The 26,826-nt window shown below is 45.3% G+C and overlaps 3 protein-coding genes across 3 annotated transcripts; all 3 read left to right on the top strand.

Annotated features, from left to right (window-relative positions):
• The first annotated feature begins 8,022 nt into the window (after nt 1-8,022).
• LOC131455317 (olfactory receptor 52E8-like) lies at nt 8,023-8,989 on the top strand. The gene has a single exon (XM_058622876.1). The coding sequence runs from the start codon at nt 8,023-8,025 to the stop codon at nt 8,944-8,946; it is 924 nt and encodes a 307-aa protein (XP_058478859.1). The 3' UTR covers nt 8,947-8,989.
• Nucleotides 8,990-17,629: 8,640 nt separating this feature from the next.
• On the top strand, nt 17,630-18,602 carry LOC131455272 (olfactory receptor 52E8-like). Its single transcript, XM_058622806.1, has one exon. It carries the CDS (start codon nt 17,637-17,639, stop codon nt 18,558-18,560), a length of 924 nt encoding a protein of 307 aa, XP_058478789.1. The 5' UTR covers nt 17,630-17,636; the 3' UTR covers nt 18,561-18,602.
• Nucleotides 18,603-21,336: 2,734 nt separating this feature from the next.
• On the top strand, nt 21,337-22,331 carry LOC131455251 (putative gustatory receptor clone PTE01). Its single transcript, XM_058622785.1, has one exon. It carries the CDS (start codon nt 21,337-21,339, stop codon nt 22,264-22,266), a length of 930 nt encoding a protein of 309 aa, XP_058478768.1. The 3' UTR covers nt 22,267-22,331.
• The last annotated feature ends 4,495 nt before the right edge of the window (nt 22,332-26,826 follow it).

The raw sequence follows: 26,826 nt of genomic DNA on the forward strand, positions 1-26,826 counted from the left end.
TTATATTGGACGAGGGATGTTGAAGATGGAGCTGCATGGCAGGAGGAGAAGAGGTAGACCTACGGAGAAGGTTCATGGATGTTGTGAAGGAGGACATGAGGACAGCTGGTGTAACAGAAGAGGACACAAGAGAGAGGACATGATGCAGGCAGATGATGATCTGCTGTCGTGACCCCTAGAGGGAGAAGTGGAAAGGAGAAGATGAAGGAGAAGAACAGGCAGAAGTGTAACCAGAACAGGCCTCACCTCCAGACTGCTTTTTGATTATTTTTTAACTGTGTTGTCACACACTGTCCAGAAACATTTTCTCCCCATCCTTGTAAATTTTCACTTCCCTCATCTATGTTTAAACCCCAATGAACACAAATAAAATCACAGCCATGCTAAATGTGTCTTGATCAGAACATCATCATCATCATCATCATATCAGATGTTTATTATTCACACAGCAAAATAAATGATCAAATTTAGAATAAAAAAGGTTTGAAAGAGTGAAGTTGAAGTGGACTCTCCAGATGAACTTACACCAGAGGCTGATGAAAGGCAGCTGTTGTTGCTATGGTGTCCCTGGTGTAACTCAATGAAAAACAACAGAGTCCCAGGAAACACAGTTAGTGAGCTAAGAATGATCTAGTGGTCAGTGTGTGCCGATCTAATGGGAGACACTTAGACACTGTGAATACTTAAAGGAAAAACATTTTGCAATGTCCTCAGAGGTCAAGTAATAGAACATTCAACAACACAAATTGCGATCACCGCTTTTAGAGCTGGAAAGCGATCACCGCTTTCCAGCTCTGGGAGGCTCAGCTTGCTGGAACCTCCCAGAGCTGGTACTAAAAAAATGTACTATCACTAATGGAAAAGCAAAATAAAAACCTGTGCCGAGTGTGTGTTCTTCATGGTAAAGTGCCATAAGTAGCCTTCAGTTGCCCATTATGGTATTATGTTGTAAAAACATGGTGGTCCAAACCGTTGCCCTCTGTACCATACGGCTGTACACCGTAAGGTAGTGAAGTCGCATGTGTGTGACGTTATAATATGGAGACGCCCAGAGTTTGATGTAAAGTGTACATTGTCAATAAAACACGTGAGCACACAGTCGTGTCCGTGAATTTGTGGACATAACATTGGCGACAAGGATGGAGCTTCCCTTTTTGCCGCTATCTTCGTTCCTCGCCCTGCCTGGGGATCCGCCGATCCCATGGTCCCGCTGGCACGACTCGTTCGAGACTTTCATTACGGCTGCCGGGCTAACTGATGCTAGCGATGCTAGGCGCCGAGCCATACTGATCCACAGCCTCGGGAGCGAGGGGCAACGGATCTTCCGCACTCTCAGACCCGCGCAGACATATGCCGACTGTGTCGCCTTACTGACTGGACATTTCGCTGCTCCACAGAGCGTTATCGTCCGGCGGATTATATTCCGACAGCACCGCCAACAGCTGGGTGAGTCGATCCAGCATTACATCGCCGATCTCCGCTGTTTGGCTAGCCTCTGCAGATTTGAACGGTTGGAAGACGAGATGATTCAGGACCAACTAGCAGAGCACACAACTGATCCCAAGTTGCGGGAGAGGCTGCTCATGTCCCCAGATGACCTGCCGCTGTCAAAGGCGGTGGAATTTGCCTTCTAGCTGGAGTCTGCCGCTCTGTTGGTTTCGCATCTGGCAGCCTCCGACCCCACCCCCTCACACTCTGCTCCGCTGGCACAAGCCGTGGTGCCAGCGACTCAGCTCTCAGGCCCCGCTTTTCCACATGATGACCTCGAGATGAATGTCACAGGACGGCAGAGCGCCACAGCACGTCGGCCCTGTGGTAACTGTGGTTCTTCCTCTCACCCCACACGTGCACCAACCTGTCCAGCCACAGGACAGAGATGCCAACGCTGTGGTAGACTGAACCATTTCTCCAGAGTGTGCCACTCTGTGCCCACCTCTACAAACCCCGACCTCGTCTGATCCGCCCGTCCAGCCCATCCACGATCCACGATCCACGATCCACTCTGTTGGCTCCAGCGTCAAGGCATTTAAGTGGTGCACCGTGGAGCTGGATGATGTGTGCCTGCCACTGTTGTTGGACACTGCGGCCTCTAGGTCTCTGCTCAGCGAGTCCACAGTCCGCAGCTCTTCCCCCAACAAACTATCAGGGTGGGCGCAGAGGAGCTGTACGGTTATGGCCACACTAAGATCGGCATGGTGGGCACCGTTACCTTCTCTGTGCGCTACGGCTCGAAATCCCTGCCAGGTGTCCCGCCATGGTGCCAACCTCCTTGGGTTTGATCTGTTTTGCGCCTTGGGCTTCTCCATCACGGACAACACAGGCGCCACCATACTGACGGTGACCACGCCCTGGCAGCAACGCTGCCCGTCGCTCTTCGCTGGCCTGGGCTGTCTCACCGCTTTCAATCATCAGCCGCTCATTGACCCAGCAGTGTCCCCTGTCATTCAACCTCTACGTCGGCTACCCCTCGCCCTACGTGACGATGTCACAGCTGAGCTGCAGAAGCTGCTGGACGCGGGCATTATTGAGCGGATTGACGCTTCGCTCTGGATTTCTAACCTGGTGGTAGCAAAAAAGAAGTCGGGCGGCCTGCGCCCCTGTGTCGACCTAAGACAGGTAAACAGAGCTGTGATCCCAGACAAATACCCACTGCCTATGATGGTGGAGCTGTCTGCTCAGTTCCATGGCTCCACGGTCTTCTCCAAACTTGATCTTCGCCAGGGCTACCTGCAGGTTCCCCTACACCCAGACAGCCGCAAACTCACTTTGTGTCACACATGGGGGTCCTCCACTACACCCGCATGCCCTTCGACCTCAGCTCCGCCCCCAGCTGCTTTCAGAAGATCATGGCCACCATCTTCGCTGGCATCTCGGGTGTGGTCGTGTACCTAGATGACATCGTGGTGCATGTGGAGACAGCTGCAACACATGACGATCACCTTTCCAGAGTGCTTAATGTGCTCGCTCGCCACAACCTCACGTTGAACGGGGAGAAGTGAATCTTTGGGGTTCCGTCTAACTGCCTCTGGCCTCAGCCCACTCCACTCAAACATCGATGCCATCCTGCGCCTGCCTGAGCCCTCCTGCCCTGCACAGCTATCATCATTCCTGGGGATGATTGCCTTCTATCTACACTAACTTCCCCGCTACTCCGAAACCACTGCACCATGCAGAAACTGTCCACCGCAGTCTCTAGGCTCAAATCACAGCTCACTTCCCCACCGGTGCTCGCCCACTTTGATCTGCAGAGCCCCACATTTGTGACCTGTGACGCCTCTAATGCCGCAGTTGGTGCTGTTCTGTCTCAACTCCAGCAAGGGGGCGAAAGCCCAGTGGCGTTTGCTTCAAGGTCACTCACTCCAGCTGAGCAGAAGTACTCTGTGGGTGAGAGGGAAGTGCTGGCTTGTGTCTGGGCATGTGAACGGTGGCATATGTACCTGTACAGATGTCACTTCACGCTGCGGACAGACCACCAGGCCCTTACAGCCCTGCTGGCCACGACGGGATCGGGACACAAGCCACTTCGCCTCTACCGGTGGTCTGAGAGGTAGCAGGCATACAATTTCACCACACAGTTCACGCCTGGTCGGGACAACGTTGTGGCAGACCTGCTCTCCAGAGTCAAGCTTAAGTCTGTTGGAGATGTTGCCCAGGACCCTTCAGAGCTGGAGCTTGTCCTCATGCTGCACACACCCCTCCAAGGAGCCGTTTCCCTGCAGGAGCTCTAAGACGCGTCTGCACAGGATTCTGTCCTCAATCAGCTCCGCACTTTCAGTGCAAAGTGGTTCCAAGCGCCTTGAAGGCGTGCATCCTTGCCATGGTGCATGAGGGTCACCTGGGTGTTGTTAGAGTCAAGCAACACTGCAGGGGCTTGGTCTGGTGGCCAGGCATCGACAGGGACGTGCAGACTATGGTGAAAGACTGTACAGCTTGCCTCACCAGCGGTAAGACAGGCCTGCCCCCACCTCCGCCCCTGCAGCCCATGCCGTGGCCACCAACACCGTGGACCCACATCCAGGTGGACATCTGCAGTGAACTTCATGCCGTCCCTCAGCACCAACGCTTCCTCCTGGTGGCCTATGACCTTCACTCTAAGTGGCCTGAGGTGCTGCCCACCGGTTCCATCACTGCCAGTGCCCGTTGGGGTGTGCCCGATACCGTCACAACTGATAATGGGCCCCAGTTCATCTCGGCCAATTTCTCTTCCTTCCTGGCGGGGAGGGGAATTAAACACATTAAGACGGCCTTTTACCACCCCCAGGCAAATGGTGGCGTGGAGAGGTTCAAAGACCCTCAAGAATGGGCTCAGAGCACACCTAGCAGGCAGCCTCCTGTTCTTATCAGCACAACAGAGCACCCTGCTTCATTACAGGGCTACGTCGCACGCCACGACAGGCAGTTCTCCCTCCCTCCTGATGCTGGGACGTGAAATGCAGCTTCCCCTGGATCGCCTACGTCCTCAGAGGGGTGACACTCCAGCAGCAGCACTCTCACTAAGCAGAAGAGTGGCAGAGCAGCAGTGTTGCATGAAGCAGCGATTTGACAAGAAGCATCGGGTGAAGGGCCCTTCACATGGTGTGTTAGATTGTGTCCGGATCCGTCGACCCAGTTGGTCCCATAAGCTGCTTTCATTCTTATTATTTATTATCATTATTATTTGTTTATTTATTTCGGTCATGACATTTAGATCACTCATCACACAGCAGTGCAGTTCACACAATATACATAACCGAAAGGGAAAGCGGGAGAAGCAAAGCTTATCTAGTCCCGCCCCCATTATCATCATACATTTTATTTCATCTTTTTTGTTTTTTTTGTTTTATGACATTTTGACAAAGAAAACATGTTTCAGCATCAGGTAGCACTCAGAGATACACACGTGGACAAAATTGTTGGTACCCTTCGGTTAATGAAAGAAAAATAAAAATTCTATGAAATTTAACCAATGAAAGTCAGACATTGCTTTTCAACCACGCTTCAATAGAATTATTTAAAAATATAAACTCATGAAACAGGCCTGGACAAAAATGATGATACCCCTAGAAAAGACTGAAAATAATGTAACTAAAGGGACATGTTAATTCAAGGTGTGTCCACTAATTATCATCACAGGTGTCTACAATCTTGTAATCAGTCAGTGGACCTATATATAGGGCTACAGGTAGTCACTGTGCTGTTTGGTGACATGGTGTGTACCACACTCAACATGGACCAGAGAAAGCGAAGGAAAGAGTTGTCTCAGGAGATTAGAAAGAAAATTATAGACAAGCATGTTAAAGGTAAAGGCTCTAAGACCATCTGCAAGCAGCTTGATGTTCCTGTGACTACAGTTGCACATATTATTCAGAAATTTAAGATCCATGGGACTGTAGCCAACCTTCCTGGACGTGGCCGCAGGAGGAAAATTGATGACAAATCAAAGAGACGGATAATACGAATGGTAACAAAAGAGCCCAGAAAAACTTCTAAAGAGATTAAAGGTGAACTTCAAGCTCAAGGAACATCAGTGTCAGATCGCACCATCCGTCGTTGTTTGAGCCAAAGTGGACTTAATGGGAGACGACCAAGGAGGACACCATTGTTGACAACAAATCATAAAAAAGCCAGACTGGAATTTGCCAAACTACATGTAGACAAGCCACAAAGCTTCTAGGAGAATGTCCTATGGACGGATGAGACAAAAATGGAACTTTTTGCCAAGGCACATCAGCTCTATGTTTACAGAGGGAAAAATTAAGCATATCAAGAAAAGAACACTGTCCCTACTGTGAAACATGGAGGAGGCTCTGTTATGTTCTGGGGCTGCTTTGCTGCATCTGGCACAGGGTGTTTCGAATCTGTGCAGGGTACAATGAAATCTCAAGACTATAAAGGGATTCTAGAGAGAAATGTGCAGGCCAGTGGCAGAAAGCTTGGTCTCAGTCACAGGTCATGGGTCTTGCAACAGGACAATGACCCAAAACACACAGCTAAAAACACCCAAGAATGGCTAAGAGGAAAACACTGGACTATTCTAAAGTGGCCTTCTATCAGCCCTGACCTAAATCCTATTGAGCATCTTTGGAAGGAGCTGAAACATGTTGTCTGGAAAAGGCACCCTTCAAACCTGAGACAACTGGAGCAGTTTGCTCATGAGGAGTGGGCCAAAATACCTGCTGAGAGGTGCAGAAGTCTCAATCACAGTTACAGGAATCGTTTGATTGCAATGATTGCTTCAAAAGGTTGTGCAACAAAATATTAAGTTAAGGGTACCATCATTTTTGTCCAGGCCTGTTTCATGAGTTTATTTTTTTAAATAATTCTGTTGAAGCATGGTTGAAAAGCAATGTCTGACTTTCATTGGTTAAATTTCATAGAATTTTTATTTATTATTACTTTTGTCAGATTCAAGTTATTTCTATGACCATTGTGAGTTTTTCTTTCATTAACCGAAGGGTACCAACAATTTTGTCCATGTGTGTATAGTCTAGCTCTAGACAGTCAAATCAGACTCCATGTGTGTCTGTACATGTGTCCATGATATTCCGTCGCGCGTGACATTCTCGACTTGTTGCCTGGCATATTCAACTTCCCAAAAGTCACAAAATAATCCAATCAATAGAGGTCAATGCATCATTTTTTTTTTTTTTTTCCTTTAGTCATCCATCTCATCTGTAGGATTCGTCTCGCTTTGCTTCTCCATTCTTTTCACGCGCTCAATGGTTGTGGAGATGTCGGAGCGCAGCCCAACCATGACTCTGTTTGTTATTGCGCTTTCCACCTACATATCGATCAATTCCTTGGTCATCTCACTGCCGATCTTTCTCAGTTCCCGGTATTGCAGGAACATTCCCCATCCCAGGGAGAGCATTCCGATCATCATGAATGTGAATATGTGCACATCCTCGACATCCTATACATCCAGTGCAGCAAGGCACACGACTTTCCACTTATCCCATCCGTCCCGAATGTAGCCAGCCATGAAGGTCCCATCTGGGCAACTAGGTTAACCAGAACCTGTACTTCTTGTTGAGAACACTCTGTCGATCGCATTCAATGACCAGCTTAGCAGTTCCATCTTGGATCAATTAATTCTCCGTAGTGACTTGTTTCACAGTGGCAGCTAAATACTTCTCATGTGTTGACATTTGTCTCAGTGTCATTCTGGTCTGCACCACAGCAAATCACCGCACAGCTGGGACCAGCAACCTTTCGCCTGGCTGATGGTTCACGCTGGCACGCCAGCCGTCTTAGACTGGTGAAACCACCGTCCACCTCTGACCAAGAAGCTGCGGCCGACCAACGGCACACAGTTACGAGCTGGGACTTCCTGGGAGATCAACCTGAAATCCCAGTTGGGCAACCGCCCGAAGCAGAATTTCCGGCTGAACCTCTGCAGCCCAATCTCCGCACATTTCAGGTCCGCCGGAGGGCTCTTTACCTCAGGGACTATGATACCGGTTGAAAAAAAAAAAAAAGCTAGTGCATTGCCTGTTATGTGGCAGAATAATCCACAAGACATTGTGGATTATTCTGACATTAGACAGATACAAATGTAAACTGCGACACAATCCACGGACTGTAAAAATCTAAAATAAAAAATAGAGCAAAATCATTTAAACTTAACCATGTTTGGGCTGTTAGTCACAACAATATTTGTAACACAGTCGGAGAATTATGTCTTTGAAATGACTCTGCATAAATGTGTTGTCAACAGCTTCATAGTTCATCAATGGTATAGAATTGATGTATCGGACCCCAGTTAACCCCAGTACTGTACAAACCCGTCCAGCACACATTAGGGTGGATGGGGAAGTTGAAGCCAGTTGTTTGTGGCATTACATCATCTTTGACATAATCATAGTCCCCTCTGGTTTATTCCATCTCACTGATTGGACCGTCTGAATTCCCGTCCTCAGCAGCACATCGCCGGCTGTTGCCAGTAAACAGTATAAAACTGTGTCAGGGTGACAGTACGGACTGTTAGTGATGGACTAACACAACTCTTTGTAAATGTAAATAATGCAGGAGAGAACTTTGAATATGATGGATAATGTTTCAGTCATTTCTATGTTTACTCTGACGGGGTTTAACGGCACAGCAAACCACAGAGTCACTCTCTTTGCTCTCAGCCTGCTGTGCTATGGTGTGATTTGCCTGGCAAACATGACTGTTATTGTGACAATCTGTGTGCACAAATCTCTTCACGAACCCATGTACATCTTCCTATGTAACCTGTGCATCAATGGACTCTATGGGACAACAGGTTTTTATCCAAAATTACTCAGTGATCTTTTGTCTTCCACTCATGTCATCTCTTACAGTGGATGTCTCCTGCAGGGCTTTGTGGTGCACTCTTCGGTTTGTGCAGATATAACTCTTCTAGCATTAATGGCCTTTGACAGATATGTGGCTCTGTGTCAGCCTCTGACATATAACTCTGTGATGACGAAGGGAAGAATATGTGTCTTTCTGTCCATCGCTTGGCTTGTACCCATTTGTCTGATGTTGCAAGGGACAATAGCAACATCATTAGCACGAGTGTGTGGCTCACATATACCAAGAATCTACTGTATTAATTATTTTGTCAATAGACTCGCTTGTACTGCCTCATTAGCCAGTGTTGGTGTTCCGGCGTTTAACTACACCATTTATGTGCTGCATTTCTTTTCTATTGTGTGGTCTTACATCCACCTGATCAAAGAATGCATCATTTCCAGTGAGAACAGAAGCAAGTTTATGCAAACATGTCTGCCACATCTGTTCAGTCTCACTATCTTATTTGTAAGTATGTTTTTTGACTTGATGTTCATACGATTTGGCAACAAGAGTATATCACACCACGTCGGGAATTTTATGTCCATTGAATTTCTTGTCATTCCTCCCATCTTCAACCCCCTGATATACGGTTTGAAGTTGACACAAATAAGAAAAAAGATCACGCAATTTTTCATCAGAAAGAAGTAGAGTTCATGTTGTATGTCGTCGTCTGCCTTGTTGAAGTGCAAGGAAGGAACGTATAAGAAATATTTTTCTCATTTTCTGTTATAATCTTGCATCTATTTTTCAGTTTTAATGGATGCACTAACACTGTTATGTAGCATACATAAAGTGAATTTTACTGTGTTGATTAGATAGTTTATAATCTACATGGAAATGTGGAAAGTGTTGCTATTCTCGCTTTTGACTTGTCTAGAGCTGAAACAATTACTCGATGAATCGATTATTAATCAACTACTTTGATAACCAATTAATCGGTTTGTATCTTTTTCATGATTAAACCAGATTTCGGATTGTTTCAGCTTCTTAGATGTGAATATTTGATAGTTTATTTGCTCATCATTTCCAGGTTTGACAAACACTGATTTAGTGTGGACCAAACGATTACTCGATTAATCGTGAAAATATCGTTAGTTGCAGCTCTAAACTAGCGCTATTATTTGACTCGTATACTGTATTCACAGGTTGAACAGTTTGGAAATAAAGTAAGAGAGACAAGGTTGAGATGGTTTGGTCACATGCAGAGGAGAGACAGTGATTATATTGGACGAGGGATGTTGAAGATGGAGCTGCCGGGCAGGAGGAGAAGAGGAAGACCTATGGAGAAGGTTCATGGATGTTGTGAAGGAGGACATGAGGACAGCGGGTGTAACAGAAGAGGACACAAGAGAGAGGACATGATGGAGGCAAATGATGATCTGCTGTCGCGACCCCTAGAGGGAGAAGTCAAAAGAAGAGGAAGGAGAAGAACAGGCAGAAGTGTAACCAGAACAGGCCTCACCTCCAGACTGCTTTTTTGATTATTTTTTAACTGTGTTGTCACACACTGTCCAGAAATGTATGGCAAAACATTTTCTCCCCATCCTTGTAAATTTTCACTTCCCTCATCTATGTTTAAACCCCAATGAACACAAATAAAATCACAGCCATGCTAAATGTGTCTTGATCAGAACATCATCATCATCATCATCATATCAGATGTTTATTATTCACACAGCAAAATAAATGATCAAATTTAGAATAAAAAAGGTTTGAAAGAGTGAAGTTGAAGTGGACTCTCCAGATGAACTTACACCAGAGGCTGATGAAAGGCAGCTGTTGTTGCTATGGTGTCCCTGGTGTAACTCAATGAAAAACAACAGAGTCCCAGGAAACACAGTTAGTGAGCTAAGAATGATCTAGTGGTCAGTGTGTGCCGATCTAATGGGAGACACTTAGACACTGTGAATACTTAAAGGAAAAACATTTTGCAATGTCCTCAGAGGTCAAGTAATAGAACATTCAACAACACAAATTGCGATCACCGCTTTTAGAGCTGGAAAGCGATCACCGCTTTCCAGCTCTGGGAGGCTCAGCTTGCTGGAACCTCCCAGAGCTGGTACTAAAAAAATGTACTATCACTAATGGAAAAGCAAAATAAAAACCTGTGCCGAGTGTGTGTTCTTCATGGTAAAGTGCCATAAGTAGCCTTCAGTTGCCCATTATGGTATTATGTTGTAAAAACATGGTGGTCCAAACCGTTGCCCTCTGTACCATACGGCTGTACACCGTAAGGTAGTGAAGTCGCATGTGTGTGACGTTATAATATGGAGACGCCCAGAGTTTGATGTGTACATTGTCAATAAAACACGTGAGCACACAGTCGTGTCCGTGAATTTGTGGACGTAACATTGGCGACAAGGATGGAGCTTCCCTTTTTGCCGCTATCTTCGTTCCTCGCCCTGCCTGGGGATCCGCCGATCCCGTGGTCCCGCTGGCACGACTCGTTCGAGACTTTCATTACGGCTGCCGGGCTAACCGATGCTAGCAATGCTAGGCGCCGAGCCATACTGATCCACAGCCTCGGGAGCGAGGGGCAACGGATCTTCCGCACTCTCAGACCCGCGCAGACATATGCCGACTGTGTCGCCTTACTGACTGGACATTTCGCTGCTCCACAGAGCGTTATCGTCCGGCGGATTATATTCCGACAGCACCGCCAACAGCTGGGTGAGTCGATCCAGCATTACATCGCCGATCTCCGCTGTTTGGCTAGCCTCTGCAGATTTGAACGGTTGGAAGACGAGATGATTCAGGACCAACTAGCAGAGCACACAACTGATCCCAAGTTGCGGGAGAGGCTGCTCATGTCCCCAGATGACCTGCCGCTGTCAAAGGCGGTGGAATTTGCCTTCTAGCTGGAGTCTGCCGCTCTGTTGGTTTCGCATCTGGCAGCCTCCGACCCCACCCCCTCACACTCTGCTCCGCTGGCACAAGCCGTGGTGCCAGCGACTCAGCTCTCAGGCCCCGCTTTTCCACATGATGACCTCGAGGTGAATGTCACAGGACAGCAGAGCGCCACAGCACGTCGGCCCTGTGGTAACTGTGGTTCTTCCTCTCACCCCACACGTGCACCAACCTGTCCAGCAACAGGACAGAGATGCCAACGCTGTGGTAGACTGAACCATTTCTCCAGAGTGTGCCACTCTGTGCCCACCTCTACAAACCCCGACCTCGTCTGATCCGCCCGTCCAGCCCATCCACGATCCACGATCCACGATCCACTCTGTTGGCTCCAGCGTCAAGGCATTTAAGTGGTGCACCGTGGAGCTGGATGATGTGTGCCTGCCACTGTTGTTGGACACTGCAGCCTCTAGGTCTCTGCTCAGCGAGTCCACAGTCCGCAGCTCTTCCCCCAACAAACTATCAGGGTGGGCGCAGAGGAGCTGTACGGTTATGGCCACACTAAGATCGGCATGGTGGGCACCGTTACCTTCTCTGTGCGCTACGGCTCGAAATCCCTGCCAGGTGTCCCGCCATGGTGCCAACCTCCTTGGGTTTGATCTGTTTTGCGCCTTGGGCTTCTCCATCACGGACAACACAGGCGCCACCATACTGACGGTGACCACGCCCTGGCAGCAACGCTGCCCGTCGCTCTTCGCTGGCCTGGGCTGTCTCACCGCTTTCAATCATCAGCCGCTCATTGACCCAGCAGTGTCCCCTGTCATTCAACCTCTACGTCGGCTACCCCTCGCCCTACGTGACGATGTCACAGCTGAGCTGCAGAAGCTGCTGGACGCGGGCATTATTGAGCGGATTGACGCTTCGCTCTGGATTTCTAACCTGGTGGTAGCAAAAAAGAAGTCGGGCGGCCTGCGCCCCTGTGTCGACCTAAGACAGGTAAACAGAGCTGTGATCCCAGACAAATACCCACTGCCTATGATGGTGGAGCTGTCTGCTCAGTTCCATGGCTCCACGGTCTTCTCCAAACTTGATCTTCGCCAGGGCTACCTGCAGGTTCCCCTACACCCAGACAGCCGCAAACTCACTTTGTGTCACACATGGGGGTCCTCCACTACACCCGCATGCCCTTCGACCTCAGCTCCGCCCCCAGCTGCTTTCAGAAGATCATGGCCACCATCTTCGCTGGCATCTCGGGTGTGGTCGTGTACCTAGATGACATCGTGGTGCATGTGGAGACAGCTGCAACACATGACGATCACCTTTCCAGAGTGCTTAATGTGCTCGCTCGCCACAACCTCACGTTGAACGGGGAGAAGTGAATCTTTGGGGTTCCGTCTAACTGCCTCTGGCCTCAGCCCACTCCACTCAAACATCGATGCCATCCTGCGCCTGCCTGAGCCCTCCTGCCCTGCACAGCTATCATCATTCCTGGGGATGATTGCCTTCTATCTACACTAACTTCCCCGCTACTCCGAAACCACTGCACCATGCAGAAACTGTCCACCGCAGTCTCTAGGCTCAAATCACAGCTCACTTCCCCACCGGTGCTCGCCCACTTTGATCTGCAGAGCCCCACATTTGTGACCTGTGACGCCTCTAATGCCGCAGTTGGTGCTGTTCTGTCTCAACTCCAGCAAGGGGGCGAAAGCCCAGTGGCGTTTGCTTCAAGGTCACTCACTCCAGCTGAGCAGAAGTACTCTGTGGGTGAGAGGGAAGTGCTGGCTTGTGTCTGGGCATGTGAACGGTGGCATATGTACCTGTACAGATGTCACTTCACGCTGCGGACAGACCACCAGGCCCTTACAGCCCTGCTGGCCACGACGGGATCGGGACACAAGCCACTTCGCCTCTACCGGTGGTCTGAGAGGTAGCAGGCATACAATTTCACCACACAGTTCACGCCTGGTCGGGACAACGTTGTGGCAGACCTGCTCTCCAGAGTCAAGCTTAAGTCTGTTGGAGATGTTGCCCAGGACCCTTCAGAGCTGGAGCTTGTCCTCATGCTGCACACACCCCTCCAAGGAGCCGTTTCCCTGCAGGAGCTCTAAGACGCGTCTGCACAGGATTCTGTCCTCAATCAGCTCCGCACTTTCAGTGCAAAGTGGTTCCAAGCGCCTTGAAGGCGTGCATCCTTGCCATGGTGCATGAGGGTCACCTGGGTGTTGTTAGAGTCAAGCAACACTGCAGGGGCTTGGTCTGGTGGCCAGGCATCGACAGGGACGTGCAGACTATGGTGAAAGACTGTACAGCTTGCCTCACCAGCGGTAAGACAGGCCTGCCCCCACCTCCGCCCCTGCAGCCCATGCCGTGGCCACCAACACCGTGGACCCACATCCAGGTGGACATCTGCAGTGAACTTCATGCCGTCCCTCAGCACCAACGCTTCCTCCTGGTGGCCTATGACCTTCACTCTAAGTGGCCTGAGGTGCTGCCCACCGGTTCCATCACTGCCAGTGCCCGTTGGGGTGTGCCCGATACCGTCACAACTGATAATGGGCCCCAGTTCATCTCGGCCAATTTCTCTTCCTTCCTGGCGGGGAGGGGAATTAAACACATTAAGACGGCCTTTTACCACCCCCAGGCAAATGGTGGCGTGGAGAGGTTCAAAGACCCTCAAGAATGGGCTCAGAGCACACCTAGCAGGCAGCCTCCTGTTCTTATCAGCACAACAGAGCACCCTGCTTCATTACAGGGCTACGTCGCACGCCACGACAGGCAGTTCTCCCTCCCTCCTGATGCTGGGACGTGAAATGCAGCTTCCCCTGGATCGCCTACGTCCTCAGAGGGGTGACACTCCAGCAGCAGCACTCTCACTAAGCAGAAGAGTGGCAGAGCAGCAGTGTTGCATGAAGCAGCGATTTGACAAGAAGCATCGGGTGAAGGGCCCTTCACATGGTGTGTTAGATTGTGTCCGGATCCGTCGACCCAGTTGGTCCCATAAGCTGCTTTCATTCTTATTATTTATTATCATTATTATTTGTTTATTTATTTCGGTCATGACATTTAGATCACTCATCACACAGCAGTGCAGTTCACACAATATACATAACCGAAAGGGAAAGCGGGAGAAGCAAAGCTTATCTAGTCCCGCCCCCATTATCATCATACATTTTATTTCATCTTTTTTGTTTTTTTTGTTTTATGACATTTTGACAAAGAAAACATGTTTCAGCATCAGGTAGCACTCAGAGATACACACGTGGACAAAATTGTTGGTACCCTTCGGTTAATGAAAGAAAAATAAAAATTCTATGAAATTTAACCAATGAAAGTCAGACATTGCTTTTCAACCACGCTTCAATAGAATTATTTAAAAATATAAACTCATGAAACAGGCCTGGACAAAAATGATGATACCCCTAGAAAAGACTGAAAATAATGTAACTAAAGGGACATGTTAATTCAAGGTGTGTCCACTAATTATCATCACAGGTGTCTACAATCTTGTAATCAGTCAGTGGACCTATATATAGGGCTACAGGTAGTCACTGTGCTGTTTGGTGACATGGTGTGTACCACACTCAACATGGACCAGAGAAAGCGAAGGAAAGAGTTGTCTCAGGAGATTAGAAAGAAAATTATAGACAAGCATGTTAAAGGTAAAGGCTCTAAGACCATCTGCAAGCAGCTTGATGTTCCTGTGACTACAGTTGCACATATTATTCAGAAATTTAAGATCCATGGGACTGTAGCCAACCTTCCTGGACGTGGCCGCAGGAGGAAAATTGATGACAAATCAAAGAGACGGATAATACGAATGGTAACAAAAGAGCCCAGAAAAACTTCTAAAGAGATTAAAGGTGAACTTCAAGCTCAAGGAACATCAGTGTCAGATCGCACCATCCGTCGTTGTTTGAGCCAAAGTGGACTTAATGGGAGACGACCAAGGAGGACACCATTGTTGACAACAAATCATAAAAAAGCCAGACTGGAATTTGCCAAACTACATGTAGACAAGCCACAAAGCTTCTAGGAGAATGTCCTATGGACGGATGAGACAAAAATGGAACTTTTTGCCAAGGCACATCAGCTCTATGTTTACAGAGGGAAAAATTAAGCATATCAAGAAAAGAACACTGTCCCTACTGTGAAACATGGAGGAGGCTCTGTTATGTTCTGGGGCTGCTTTGCTGCATCTGGCACAGGGTGTTTCGAATCTGTGCAGGGTACAATGAAATCTCAAGACTATAAAGGGATTCTAGAGAGAAATGTGCAGGCCAGTGGCAGAAAGCTTGGTCTCAGTCACAGGTCATGGGTCTTGCAACAGGACAATGACCCAAAACACACAGCTAAAAACACCCAAGAATGGCTAAGAGGAAAACACTGGACTATTCTAAAGTGGCCTTCTATCAGCCCTGACCTAAATCCTATTGAGCATCTTTGGAAGGAGCTGAAACATGTTGTCTGGAAAAGGCACCCTTCAAACCTGAGACAACTGGAGCAGTTTGCTCATGAGGAGTGGGCCAAAATACCTGCTGAGAGGTGCAGAAGTCTCAATCACAGTTACAGGAATCGTTTGATTGCAATGATTGCTTCAAAAGGTTGTGCAACAAAATATTAAGTTAAGGGTACCATCATTTTTGTCCAGGCCTGTTTCATGAGTTTATTTTTTTAAATAATTCTGTTGAAGCATGGTTGAAAAGCAATGTCTGACTTTCATTGGTTAAATTTCATAGAATTTTTATTTATTATTACTTTTGTCAGATTCAAGTTATTTCTATGACCATTGTGAGTTTTTCTTTCATTAACCGAAGGGTACCAACAATTTTGTCCATGTGTGTATAGTCTAGCTCTAGACAGTCAAATCAGACTCCATGTGTGTCTGTACATGTGTCCATGATATTCCATCGCGCGTGACATTCTCGACTTGTTGCCTGGCATATTCAACTTCCCAAAAGTCACAAAATAATCCAATCAATAGAGGTCAATGCATCATTTTTTTTTTTTTTTCCTTTAGTCATCCATCTCATCTGTAGGATTCGTCTCGCTTTGCTTCTCCATTCTTTTCACGTGCTCAATGGTTGTGGAGATGTCGGAGCGCAGCCCAACCATGACTCTGTTTGTTATTGCGCTTTCCACCTACATATCGATCAATTCCTTGGTCATCTCACTGCCGATCTTTCTCAGTTCCCGGTATTGCAGGAACATTCCCCATCCCAGGGAGAGCATTCCGATCATCATGAATGTGAATATGTACACATCCTCGACATCCTATACATCCAGTGCAGCAAGGCACACGACTTTCCACTTATCCCATCCGTCCCGAATGTAGCCAGCCATGAAGGTCCCATCTGGGCAACTAGGTTCACCAGAACCTGTACTTCTTGTTGAGAACACTCTGTCGATCGCATTCAATGACCAGCTTAGCAGTTCCATCTTGGATCAATTAATTCTCCGTAGTGACTTGTTTCACAGTGGCAGCTAAATACTTCTCATGTGTTGACATTTGTCTCAGTGTCATTCTGGTCTGCACCACAGCAAATCACCGCACAGCTGGGACCAGCAACCTTTCGCCTGGCTGATGGTTCACGCTGGCACGCCAGCCTTCTTAGACTGGTGAAACCACCGTCCACCTCTGACCAAGAAGCTGCGGCCGACCAACGGCACACAGTTACGAGCTGGGACTTCCTGGGAGATCAACCTGAAATCCCAGTTGGGCAACCGCCCGAAGCAGAATTTCCGGCTGAACCTCTGCAGCCCAATCTCCGCACATTTCAGGTCCGCCGGAGGGCTCTTTACCTCAGGGACTATGATACCGGTTGAAAAAAAAAAAAAAGCTAGTGCATTGCCTGTTATGTGGCAGAATAATCCACAAGACATTGTGGATTATTCTGACATTAGACAGATGCAAATGTAAACTGCGACACAATCCACGGACTGTAAAAATCTAAAATAAAAAATAGAGCAAAATCATTTAAACTTAACCATGTTTGGGCTGTTAGTCACAACAATATTTGTAACACAGTCGGAGAATTATGTCTTTGAAATGACTCGGTATAAATGTGTTGTCAACAGCTTCATAGTTCATCAATGGTATATAATTGATGTATCGGACTAGTATCAGTATTTGTAGATACTCGAGTTTGTGATATCGGTATCGGTATTGGTATCGTACACAAAAAGTGGTACCATCCCAACTCTAATGTTAACCCCAGTACTGTACAAACCCGTCCAGCACACATTAGGGTGGATGGGGAAGTTGAAACTAGTTGTTTGTGGCATTACATCATCTTTGACATAATCATAGTCTCCTCTGGTTTATTCCAGCTCACTGATTGGACCGTCTGAATTCCCGTCCTCAGCAGCACATCGCTGGCTGTTGCCAGTAAACAGTATAAAACTGTGTCAGGGTGACAGTACGGACTGTTAGTGATGGACTAACACAGTGTTGAATGTCTTTGTAAATGTAAATAATGCAGGAGAGAACTTTGAATATGATGGATAATGTTTCAGTCATTTCTATGTTTACTCTGACGGGGTTTAACGGCACAGCAAACCACAGAGTCACTCTCTTTGCTCTCACCCTGCTGTGCTATGGTGTGATTTGCCTGGCAAACATGACCGTTATTGTGACAATCTGTGTGCACAAATCTCTTCACGAGCCCATGTACATCTTCCTATGTAACCTGTGCATCAATGGACTCTATGGGACAACAGGTTTTTATCCAAAATTACTCAGTGATCTTTTGTCTTCCACTCATGTCATCTCTTACAGTGGATGTCTCCTGCAGGGCTTTGTGGTGCACTCTTCGGTTTGTGCAGATATAACTCTTCTAGCATTAATGGCCTTTGACAGATATGTGGCTCTGTGTCAGCCTCTGACATACAACTCTGTGATGACGAAGGGAAGAATATGTGTCTTTCTGTCCATCGCTTGGCTTGTACCCATTTATCTGATGTTGCAAGGGACAATAGCAACATCATTAGCACGAGTGTGTGGCTCACATATACCAAGAATCTACTGTATTAATTATTTTGTCAATAGACTCGCTTGTACTGCCTCATTAGCCAGTGTTGGTGTTCCGGCGTTTAACTACACCATTTATGCGCTGTATTTCTTTTCTATTGTGTGGTCTTACATCCACCTGATCAAAGAATGCATCATTTCCAGTGAGAACAGAAGCAAGTTTATGCAAACATGTCTGCCACATCTGTTCTGTCTCACTATCTTATTTGTAAGTATGTCTTTTGACTTGATGTTCATACGATTTGGCAACAAGAGTATATCACACCACGTCGGGAATTTTATGTCCATTGAATTTCTTGTCATTCCTCCCATCTTCAACGCCCTGATATACGGTTTGAAGTTGACACAAATAAGAAAAAAGATCACGCAATTTTTCATCAGAAAGAAGTAAAGTTCATGTTGTATGTCGTCGTCTGCCTTGTTGAAGTGCAAGGAAGGAACGTATACGAAATATATTTGTCATTTTCTGTTATAATCTTGCATCTATTTTTCAGTTTTAATGGATGCACTAACATTGTTATGTAGCATACATATAGTGAATTTTACTGTGTTGATTAGATAGTTTATAATCTACATGGAAAAGTGGAAAGTGTTGCTATTCTCGCTTTTAACTAGTCTAGAGCTGAAACAATTACTCGATGAATCGATTATTAATCAACTACTTTGATAACCAATTAATCGGTTTGATGTGAATATTTGCTGGTTTCTTTGCTCCATATTACAAAGAAATCATTTAAAACTGAAAATTTCAGTTTGTGGACAAAAACAAGACATTTGAGAACATCTTCATGATTTCCAGGTTTGACAAACACTGATTTAGTGTGGACCAAACGATTACTCGATTAATCGTGAAAATATCGTTAGTTGCAGCTCTAAACTAGTGCTATTATTTGACTCGTATACTGTATTCACAGGTTGAACAGTTTGGAAATAAAGTAAGGAGGAGACAAGGTTGAGATGGTTTGGTCACGTGCAGAGGAGAGACAGTGATTATATTGGACGAGGGATGGTGAAGATGGAGCTGCCGGGCAGGAGGAGAAGAAGAAGACCAACAGAGAAGGTTCATGGATGTTGTGAAGGAGGACATGAGGACAGCGGGTGTAACAGAAGAGGACACAAGAGAGAGGACATGATGGAGGCAAATGATGATCTGCTGTCGTGACCCCTAGAGGGAGAAGTCAAAAGAAGAGGAAGGAGAAGAACAGGCAGAAGTGTAACCAGAACAGGCCTCACCTCCAGACTGCTTTTTTGATTATTTTTTAACTGTGTTGTCACACACTGTCCAGAAATGTATGGCAAAACATTTTCTCCCCATCCTTTTAAATCTTCACTTCCCTCATCTATGTTTAAACCCCAATGAACACAAATAAAATCACAGCCATGCTAAATGTGTCTTGATCAGAACATCATCATCGTATCAGATGTTTATTATTCAGAATTAAAAAAAAATTATTTTTTAGAATAAAAAAAAGTTTGAAAGAGTGAGGTTGTCTATGCCTACAGAGAGGGGGAAAGTATGGTGGCCTGTGGGGAGAAGCTTCCCAGCAGCAAAATAGCAGACACACAGTAAAACGTTGCATTGAATCTTGAATCTTGAATCTTGAATCATATGTTACCTTCACTGAGTTCCTCTTCAAACTCTCAGCACCATATACTGTACCAGGGATTTTACCAAGTAAATGTGGCTGAAGGTCAATTTTTTTGTAAGCAATTGAATATTTGGGCCAAAACATAGTATCTTCATCAGGCAAAAGTGCCTTAAAACGTCTTCCTTCCGATGTTAGACTACTTTGAACAGATTATCTGGTCATGGGACACATCAGCATATTAAAAATGGTTGATGTTTACGACTGAACAGGCATGAGCAGGGGCGTGAGCAGAACTCCGCAATAACCACTTACAAGTTTTGTTTAGAACTGTAACTTGTACAAGACAAAGTTGATTCCGTCTTCTCAGCCATGACTTTATCCACAGTTTTTTTGTGTTTCTCAGCACAAAACATCTCACACACACTGACTACGCTGACAGTCCACCTCCATGTCTTTATATTGTGATGTCACATTAAATCACATGAGTTTCTGTGAGATCCCAAATCCCTGGAATCTCCTCCCTGAAATTGTTTGAAAACAGGAACATTTCCCTCTACAGCACAAAAAGTGGGACGACTGTAAAATAACGTCAGCAATGTGAGGCAAAAGCACACAAAATAAATGACAAAATAAAACACAAATACTGTTAAACTTTGAAGAAGGCATCACTTCCCATAAGTGTTACTCACCAAGCCTGGCTGTTTACACAACATTAAAGCTTATGAGTAGATAAATGTAGTAAACACAGAGCTGTGTGTTCATTTCATTTACCTTCAGGTGCAGGTTTCTTGTAGATATGAGAGGAGGCCGACAAACATTTCCTGGTTTAATTGTGATGTCATGGCTGACATCACTGGACCAAACCAAATGGAGGGTTTTAGGTAGGTAGGTAGCTAGACAGGCTACCTACCTACCTGCCTACCTAATTGGCCCTAGATAGCTAGCTAGCTAGCTAGCTAGCTACATAGATAGATAGATAGATAGATAGATAGATAGATAGATAGATAGATAGATAGATAGATAGATAGATAGATAGGGCCAATTAGGTAGGCAGGTACCTAATTGGCCTATTGAGACCTCGGCTATAGGTATTGGACTTTAAATGTACAAACAACCATTTCTTCAGGGTTAGTCTCATATGAATTGTTTTATTTTTCAAGATACTAGAAACAAAAACTCACCCTGAAAAAACACGATAATATAAGTTTTATTTGACAGAGATGCCATTCACCCTGTTGTAAATAATCTTGCAGACATTATTTGAAGGTGGAAATCCTGCATTGTGTGAATTAAGAAAGTGAATTACCAAATTCCATATTTTAGTTTTTATTGCATTTTTCAAAAAGTGTCCCAGCTTTTCTGGGTTAGGGACTTCTTAGTTCATTCGAGTTTGAATTCTCTGATGTTGTGATGACATCATTAAAGCTGTTATATATTGATCTTGTGGGAGGAGAAGAGAGTCAGACCAGACCAGACACTACGAGACAGTGCAACACCACTGTCTGTCATGTTCTTCTTTACATTTGAACATTATGGGCACTTGAGGATGTTTAAACTGTGAAAATTGAATCTGCTATCATGGATAATGTTTCGTTTGTGAGAGTTTTAACTCTGTCAGGCTTCAACGAGACGTCTAACTACAGAATGACTCTGTTTTCTTTCACTTTACTCTATTACTGTTTGATTCTGTTCTGCAACATCTGCCTCATCACCATCATTATACTGGATGAAAACCTGCATGAACCTATGTATGTGTTATTGTGCAGCCTTTTCATTAATGAACTTTATGGGACCACAGGTTTCTACCCCAAGTTTCTTTTAGATCTACTCTCGTCTTCTGCAGAAATCTCATATGAAGGCTGTCTTTTGCAGGCGTTCATCATGTACTCGTTTGCTTGCTGTGACTTCTCTGTTCTGTCAGTTATGGCTTACGACAGGTATCTGGCCATATGTCGACCACTGCACTATCACTCTCTGATGTGTAAGAGGAGGCTCGCTCAGCTGGTTTGTTTCTCCTGGTTAACGCCGCTCTGTATTTTCTCCATCAGTATTATACTGACATCTACAGTCAAGTTATGTGGTTCGAGAATTCAGAAAATCTTTTGTGTGAACTGGCTCATTTACAAACTCGCTTGCAGTGACTCTAACACTGTTTGGAACAATATTGTCTCGTATGTAACCATTATAATCTATGTGCTGCATGGTGTTTTCATAGCGTGGACCTACATGCATCTGGTCAAAAAGAGTGTGAGGTCTAAAGATGACAGGGTGAAGATCATGCAGACATGTGTGCCCCATTTAATTTCCTTATCAACGGCCCTTGTGATCATCCTGTTTGATTTGATGTACTCACGGTTTGGCTCCACAGATTTGCCACAGGGCCTTCAAAACTTAATCGCTACAGAATTTCTCATTATTCCTCCGCTCATGAATCCTCTCATATATGGATTCAAACTCACCAAAATACGGAACAGAATTTTGTACATAGTTAATTCTGGAAGAAAGTGACTTCTTCGTCTCCGATTGAGATTTTTGCATTTAGATGTGTGTTTATTTCATGTTGTAGCTTGTTTTACATGATGAATTCATACTGTAGAATAATTAAGAAGAACATTGAACCTCTGATTTTTCCTCCAATTTGTTGAATTTAATAGATGTTTCTGGTTCTGCCTGTGTATAAAATTCAAATAGTGCATTTGCTGAAGTGATACATCACATGCTTGAACCTCTGTCACGTATTAATGTGATATCAGAAGATTCTCTGTAACATAAAGATACGGTTTAACTATTAGACTGGAGGTAAAGTTTTTGCCTCACATAATAATTAATCATAATAAAATTGCACATGGAATTTTGCTCTGTTTGAAACATCACCTTTTTGTTGATATTATTGTGCATGTGAGAGCAGGAAAACATGAATATTTCAAAAATGTCAGCACGTGTATCTTCCTGGAGAAACTATAAAGTAGCCATTATTTAAAAATATAAAATATTTCACATGTTACTTTTGGTGGAAAATACAGTCTTTTGCAAAAACCTAGAACCACTGCAATTGCCCAGGATTGTTTAGAGAGAGAAGCTGCCATGAACACGAGTGAGTGAAATAGTTTTTTGTACAGAGAGATACTTGGATGTTGTGAGTTAAATGATCTGTATTTATATTGTGTTTTTCTAGTCTTGATGACCACTCAGAGCTGCTTTACTATTTAAAATGTTGCCATTCACTCATTCACTCACTCATCACATCTTTCATACCTCTGCTGACACGTGTGGGGTTAAGTGTCAGGCTGAAAATAACATCAACATTTTGCCACATTTTTAACGTTAACTTTTTCCACATTCACACCAATATTTGTTAACTTGTACATATATTAAATAGTTTAAATATTACACCTAAATGTTAAATACTAAAGCAACAAGGGCACAAAAACTATTAAACCAGAAGGCACTATACTTGTTGTATTGTGCACTAGTCTCTCCACACCTGCAATACTGTACAGAGGTCTGGGGACACATTACAAAACCACTACTTATCCCCTGTTTATACTCCAAAAAAGAGCCTTGAGAATTCTACACTATGCCAGTTACAGGGAACATACAAATCAACTATTTATCAAATCAAAAATACTCAAATGAAAAAAAACAAAAACAAACAAAACAAAAACAAACAGGCTCTCACACCATCCAAGTTAATAGTTAACCTGATGAATTGACCTCTATTGATTGGATCGTTTTGTGACTTTTGCGACGTTCACATGCCAGGCAACAAGTCGAGACTGTCACTCACGACGGAATATTATGGACACATGTACAGACACACATTGGGTCTGATTGACTGTCTAGAGCTAGACTGTATCTCTGAGTGCTACCTGATGCTGAAACATGTTTTTGTCAAAATGTCATAAGAAAAAGAAAAGTTATGTATTGTACGATGAAAATATGTATTCTGTGGGTAATGGGGGCGGGACTAGATAAGCTTTTGCTTCTCCCGCTTTCCCTTTCGGTTATGTGTTGACAAGACAGATCAGAGAGGACTCAGACGCAGAGGCCTTTTAATTGTCTTTATTGGCACTCGTAAACAAAACAAGACAGATCGTCTTTACTGAGGGAAAACAAAAGCGTGGTTATAACAAATGGAGAGCGCAACGCTTTTCAAAAGAATTGTTGCAGAACTATGAACACGGAGCAAAAAATCACTCCGAAGAGGAAACAAACTCAGACTATGGTTATCATGTAAAACTTAAACAGAAAACTCTCCAAACGGAGGAAAACAAAGCTCATAACACTTCAAAATGAAAACTAACTCAAAAGCACAATCCTATTGATTGGCGATCTTTAACTAACTAAGAACGAGGTCAAAAACAAAACGCAATCTAAATGATTGGATCTAATCAATCTAACTAATAAAAGGTAAGTCACAATCCTAGTGATTGGAGTTCCTAAAAGGCTCCCAAGGAGGAAAACAAAAGGGGCTATAAATCTTAACTAAGGTATCAGCTAACAGGCTATGATAAGAAAACTTACAAAAGAAAGCGTCACTCACAAAGAGGATCAAAAACTTGTGGAATCTGTGGCTGTGACGAGGAGCTCTGGTGATCAGGCATGGGCAAAAACACACTGGCACTGAAACAGGGAAACAGAGAGTTTTAAAAGTCCACATGGCTTAATTGTCAGCAGGTGTGTGTAATCAGGGCCGGCAGACCGGCAGAGGAGGGGGCGGGGCAAACTGCCGGAGTGACAGTACCCCCTCTTCAAGGGCCGACTCCTGATGGCCCAGGCTGCTCAGGATGGTCCTTGTGGAATTTCTTAATGAGGCTAGGGTCCAAGATGAACTGGGACGGGACCCACTGTCTCTCCTCTGGCCCGTATCTCTCCCAGTCCACCAGGTACTGCCTGCCCCGGCCCCTGCTTCGGACCGCAAGCAGCCGCTTGACCTTGTAGACTGGACCTCCGTCTATCACTTCCGGAGGGGGAGGGGCCGGGGAGGGTGGGACCATGGAGCTCTCCTTGGCCGGCTTGACCGCTGCGAGAGGAGCGCCCCGATCCCCTCGTTGGATGCGTCTACCTCCACCACGAACTGTCGACGGGGGTCTGGCATGGTCAGTATGGGTGCCGTGGTGAATCGCCGTTTGAGGCTCTGGAACGTCACCTCCGCCGCCGGAGTCCAGTGGAACCTCACCTGTGGGGAGGTAAGTGCGTGCATGGGGCAGCTATTGCGCTAAAGCTTCTGATAAACCGCCTGTAGAAGTTAGCAAATCCAAGGAATTGCTGAACCTTCTTGCAGCTATCAGGCGTGGGCCACTCAGCCACAGCGCTAACTTTAGCCGGGTCCCTCTGCACTCTTCCAGGGGCTACAATGAAGCCCAGGAAGGAGATGATGTCGGCATGGAACTGACTTTTTTCAGCCTTGACATAGAGCTTGTTCTCTAATAGTCTCTTCAGAACTTTAGTTACATGTTCTCTGTGGGTGTCTAGGTCGGGAGAGTAGATTAGGGCCGGCAGGCCGGCAGAGGAGGGGGCGGGGCAAACTGCCGGAGTGACATGTGTATAGTGTGAACTACACTAAGATGATGTGTGATGATGAGTGATCTAACTGACATGACCGAAATAATCATATAAATAAATAAATAAACAACAACAACAACAACAAATTGCAACATTAAAGGTGGGGTGGGAGATCATCTGGAGCATTTCTTTACGGTATTGCTTAAAATCCTCTTCTCAACCCGATTGTAAACAATTAATTAATGCATTGTCACAAAAATGCAAAATATCAGTCAGCTGTGGAACGGACAGGCCTGTAAAAAACACGAACAAATGAATTTGATCGCTCTGCATCAATCAAACTGCCATCTGCCCCCCCTCTCCTTATGCGCGTACAGAGCTTTTGCTAGCTTGCTAAATGCAACGAGACAGTTGCAGCAACGTTATGGCAGCAACGTTGCCAACAACAGATGTTGGTTGCAAACCAAAGACGTTTTTTGGGAAAGCTACTGCCAAGAAAAAATGTGATGCAGAGCGATCCAAGACCAGAGTGAACATCAGGGCTGCATTTGAACGGTGGCGACAAGTGACAGCCCAGAAAGGGCTGCAAAGTGACTCCATGGTGGCTCTGTTTCTACTGGACCGGTAGGTTACCTTTATGTCTTTGTGAACTTTTGAGAGTATTTGAGAGTTTTTATGTTGTTTTTCATCATAACGTGGTCAATTGAAGTATCCAAAAACATTAGCATCACCAAAAAGTACTGAAAGTTACTGAAGCCAAAGCATAAAAAACAAATGCTTTGCAGTGCTCGTTATTTTGAATCAGACTTGACTCGCATGTGACTTAAGTCACAAATTTGAGACTTGCTTTGATATGACTCAAATTGACTTTTCTTTTTTTTACCGAATATTAAAATGTTCTCAAATATTGAGGAGTTAAAGGTAGGGTTACAGCATGCTACATTTTTAATTCAAAAGTCCAAGCCCCTTTCTTCAGACTTCCCTTCCCGCTCAGTTTTTTGGGACACTTGTTCAATTGACAACGTGATGATGAAACACAACAAATACTCTCAAAAGTTCACAAAGACATAAAGTTAACCTCTTAACCTTTCTGTCCAGTGGAAACTGAACCCCCCTTGCCCATGGCAGGGGGCTCCATTGCTCCCTGGTTGCTGCTCATTGTGGCTGCCCACTGCTCCTTCTAGGAAGGTTCCTAGTAGAGGATAGATTAAATGCAGAGAAAAAATGACCCCTCTGGGATTAATAAAGTCTACAAAATAAAAGATAAAATAAAATCAGTCCTGTCTCTCATGGCTGGAATGTGAATCCTGGTTTCAAAGCACAACTCGTTACCAGCTGAGCTAATGGGTGACACATGACCTTGCCCCACCTTGGCCATGAATAATACATTATAAAATATGACGTGGGCCAGACTTTGGACATGTCTGGTTTATTTATTTCCTTTGGGGGAAAAAAGTCAACTCTCAGCTGTTGTGATGTTGTTGTCAAAGCTGTTATTAAGAGGAGAGTCACAGCAGAGAGGACAGTTCACTGTTCATTTTTAAACCTGGTGAGTTTTACAAA

The sequence above is a fragment of the Solea solea genome, chromosome 2, assembly GCF_958295425.1.
Source record: "Solea solea chromosome 2, fSolSol10.1, whole genome shotgun sequence".
NCBI classification, from domain to species: Eukaryota; Metazoa; Chordata; class Actinopteri; order Pleuronectiformes; family Soleidae; genus Solea; species Solea solea.

Coding starts and splice junctions, on each gene's coding strand:
- LOC131455317 (XM_058622876.1), top strand. CDS start 8,023: ATGATGGATAATGTTTCAGTCATTTCTATGTTTACTCTGACGGGGTTT.
- LOC131455272 (XM_058622806.1), top strand. CDS start 17,637: ATGATGGATAATGTTTCAGTCATTTCTATGTTTACTCTGACGGGGTTT.
- LOC131455251 (XM_058622785.1), top strand. CDS start 21,337: ATGGATAATGTTTCGTTTGTGAGAGTTTTAACTCTGTCAGGCTTCAAC.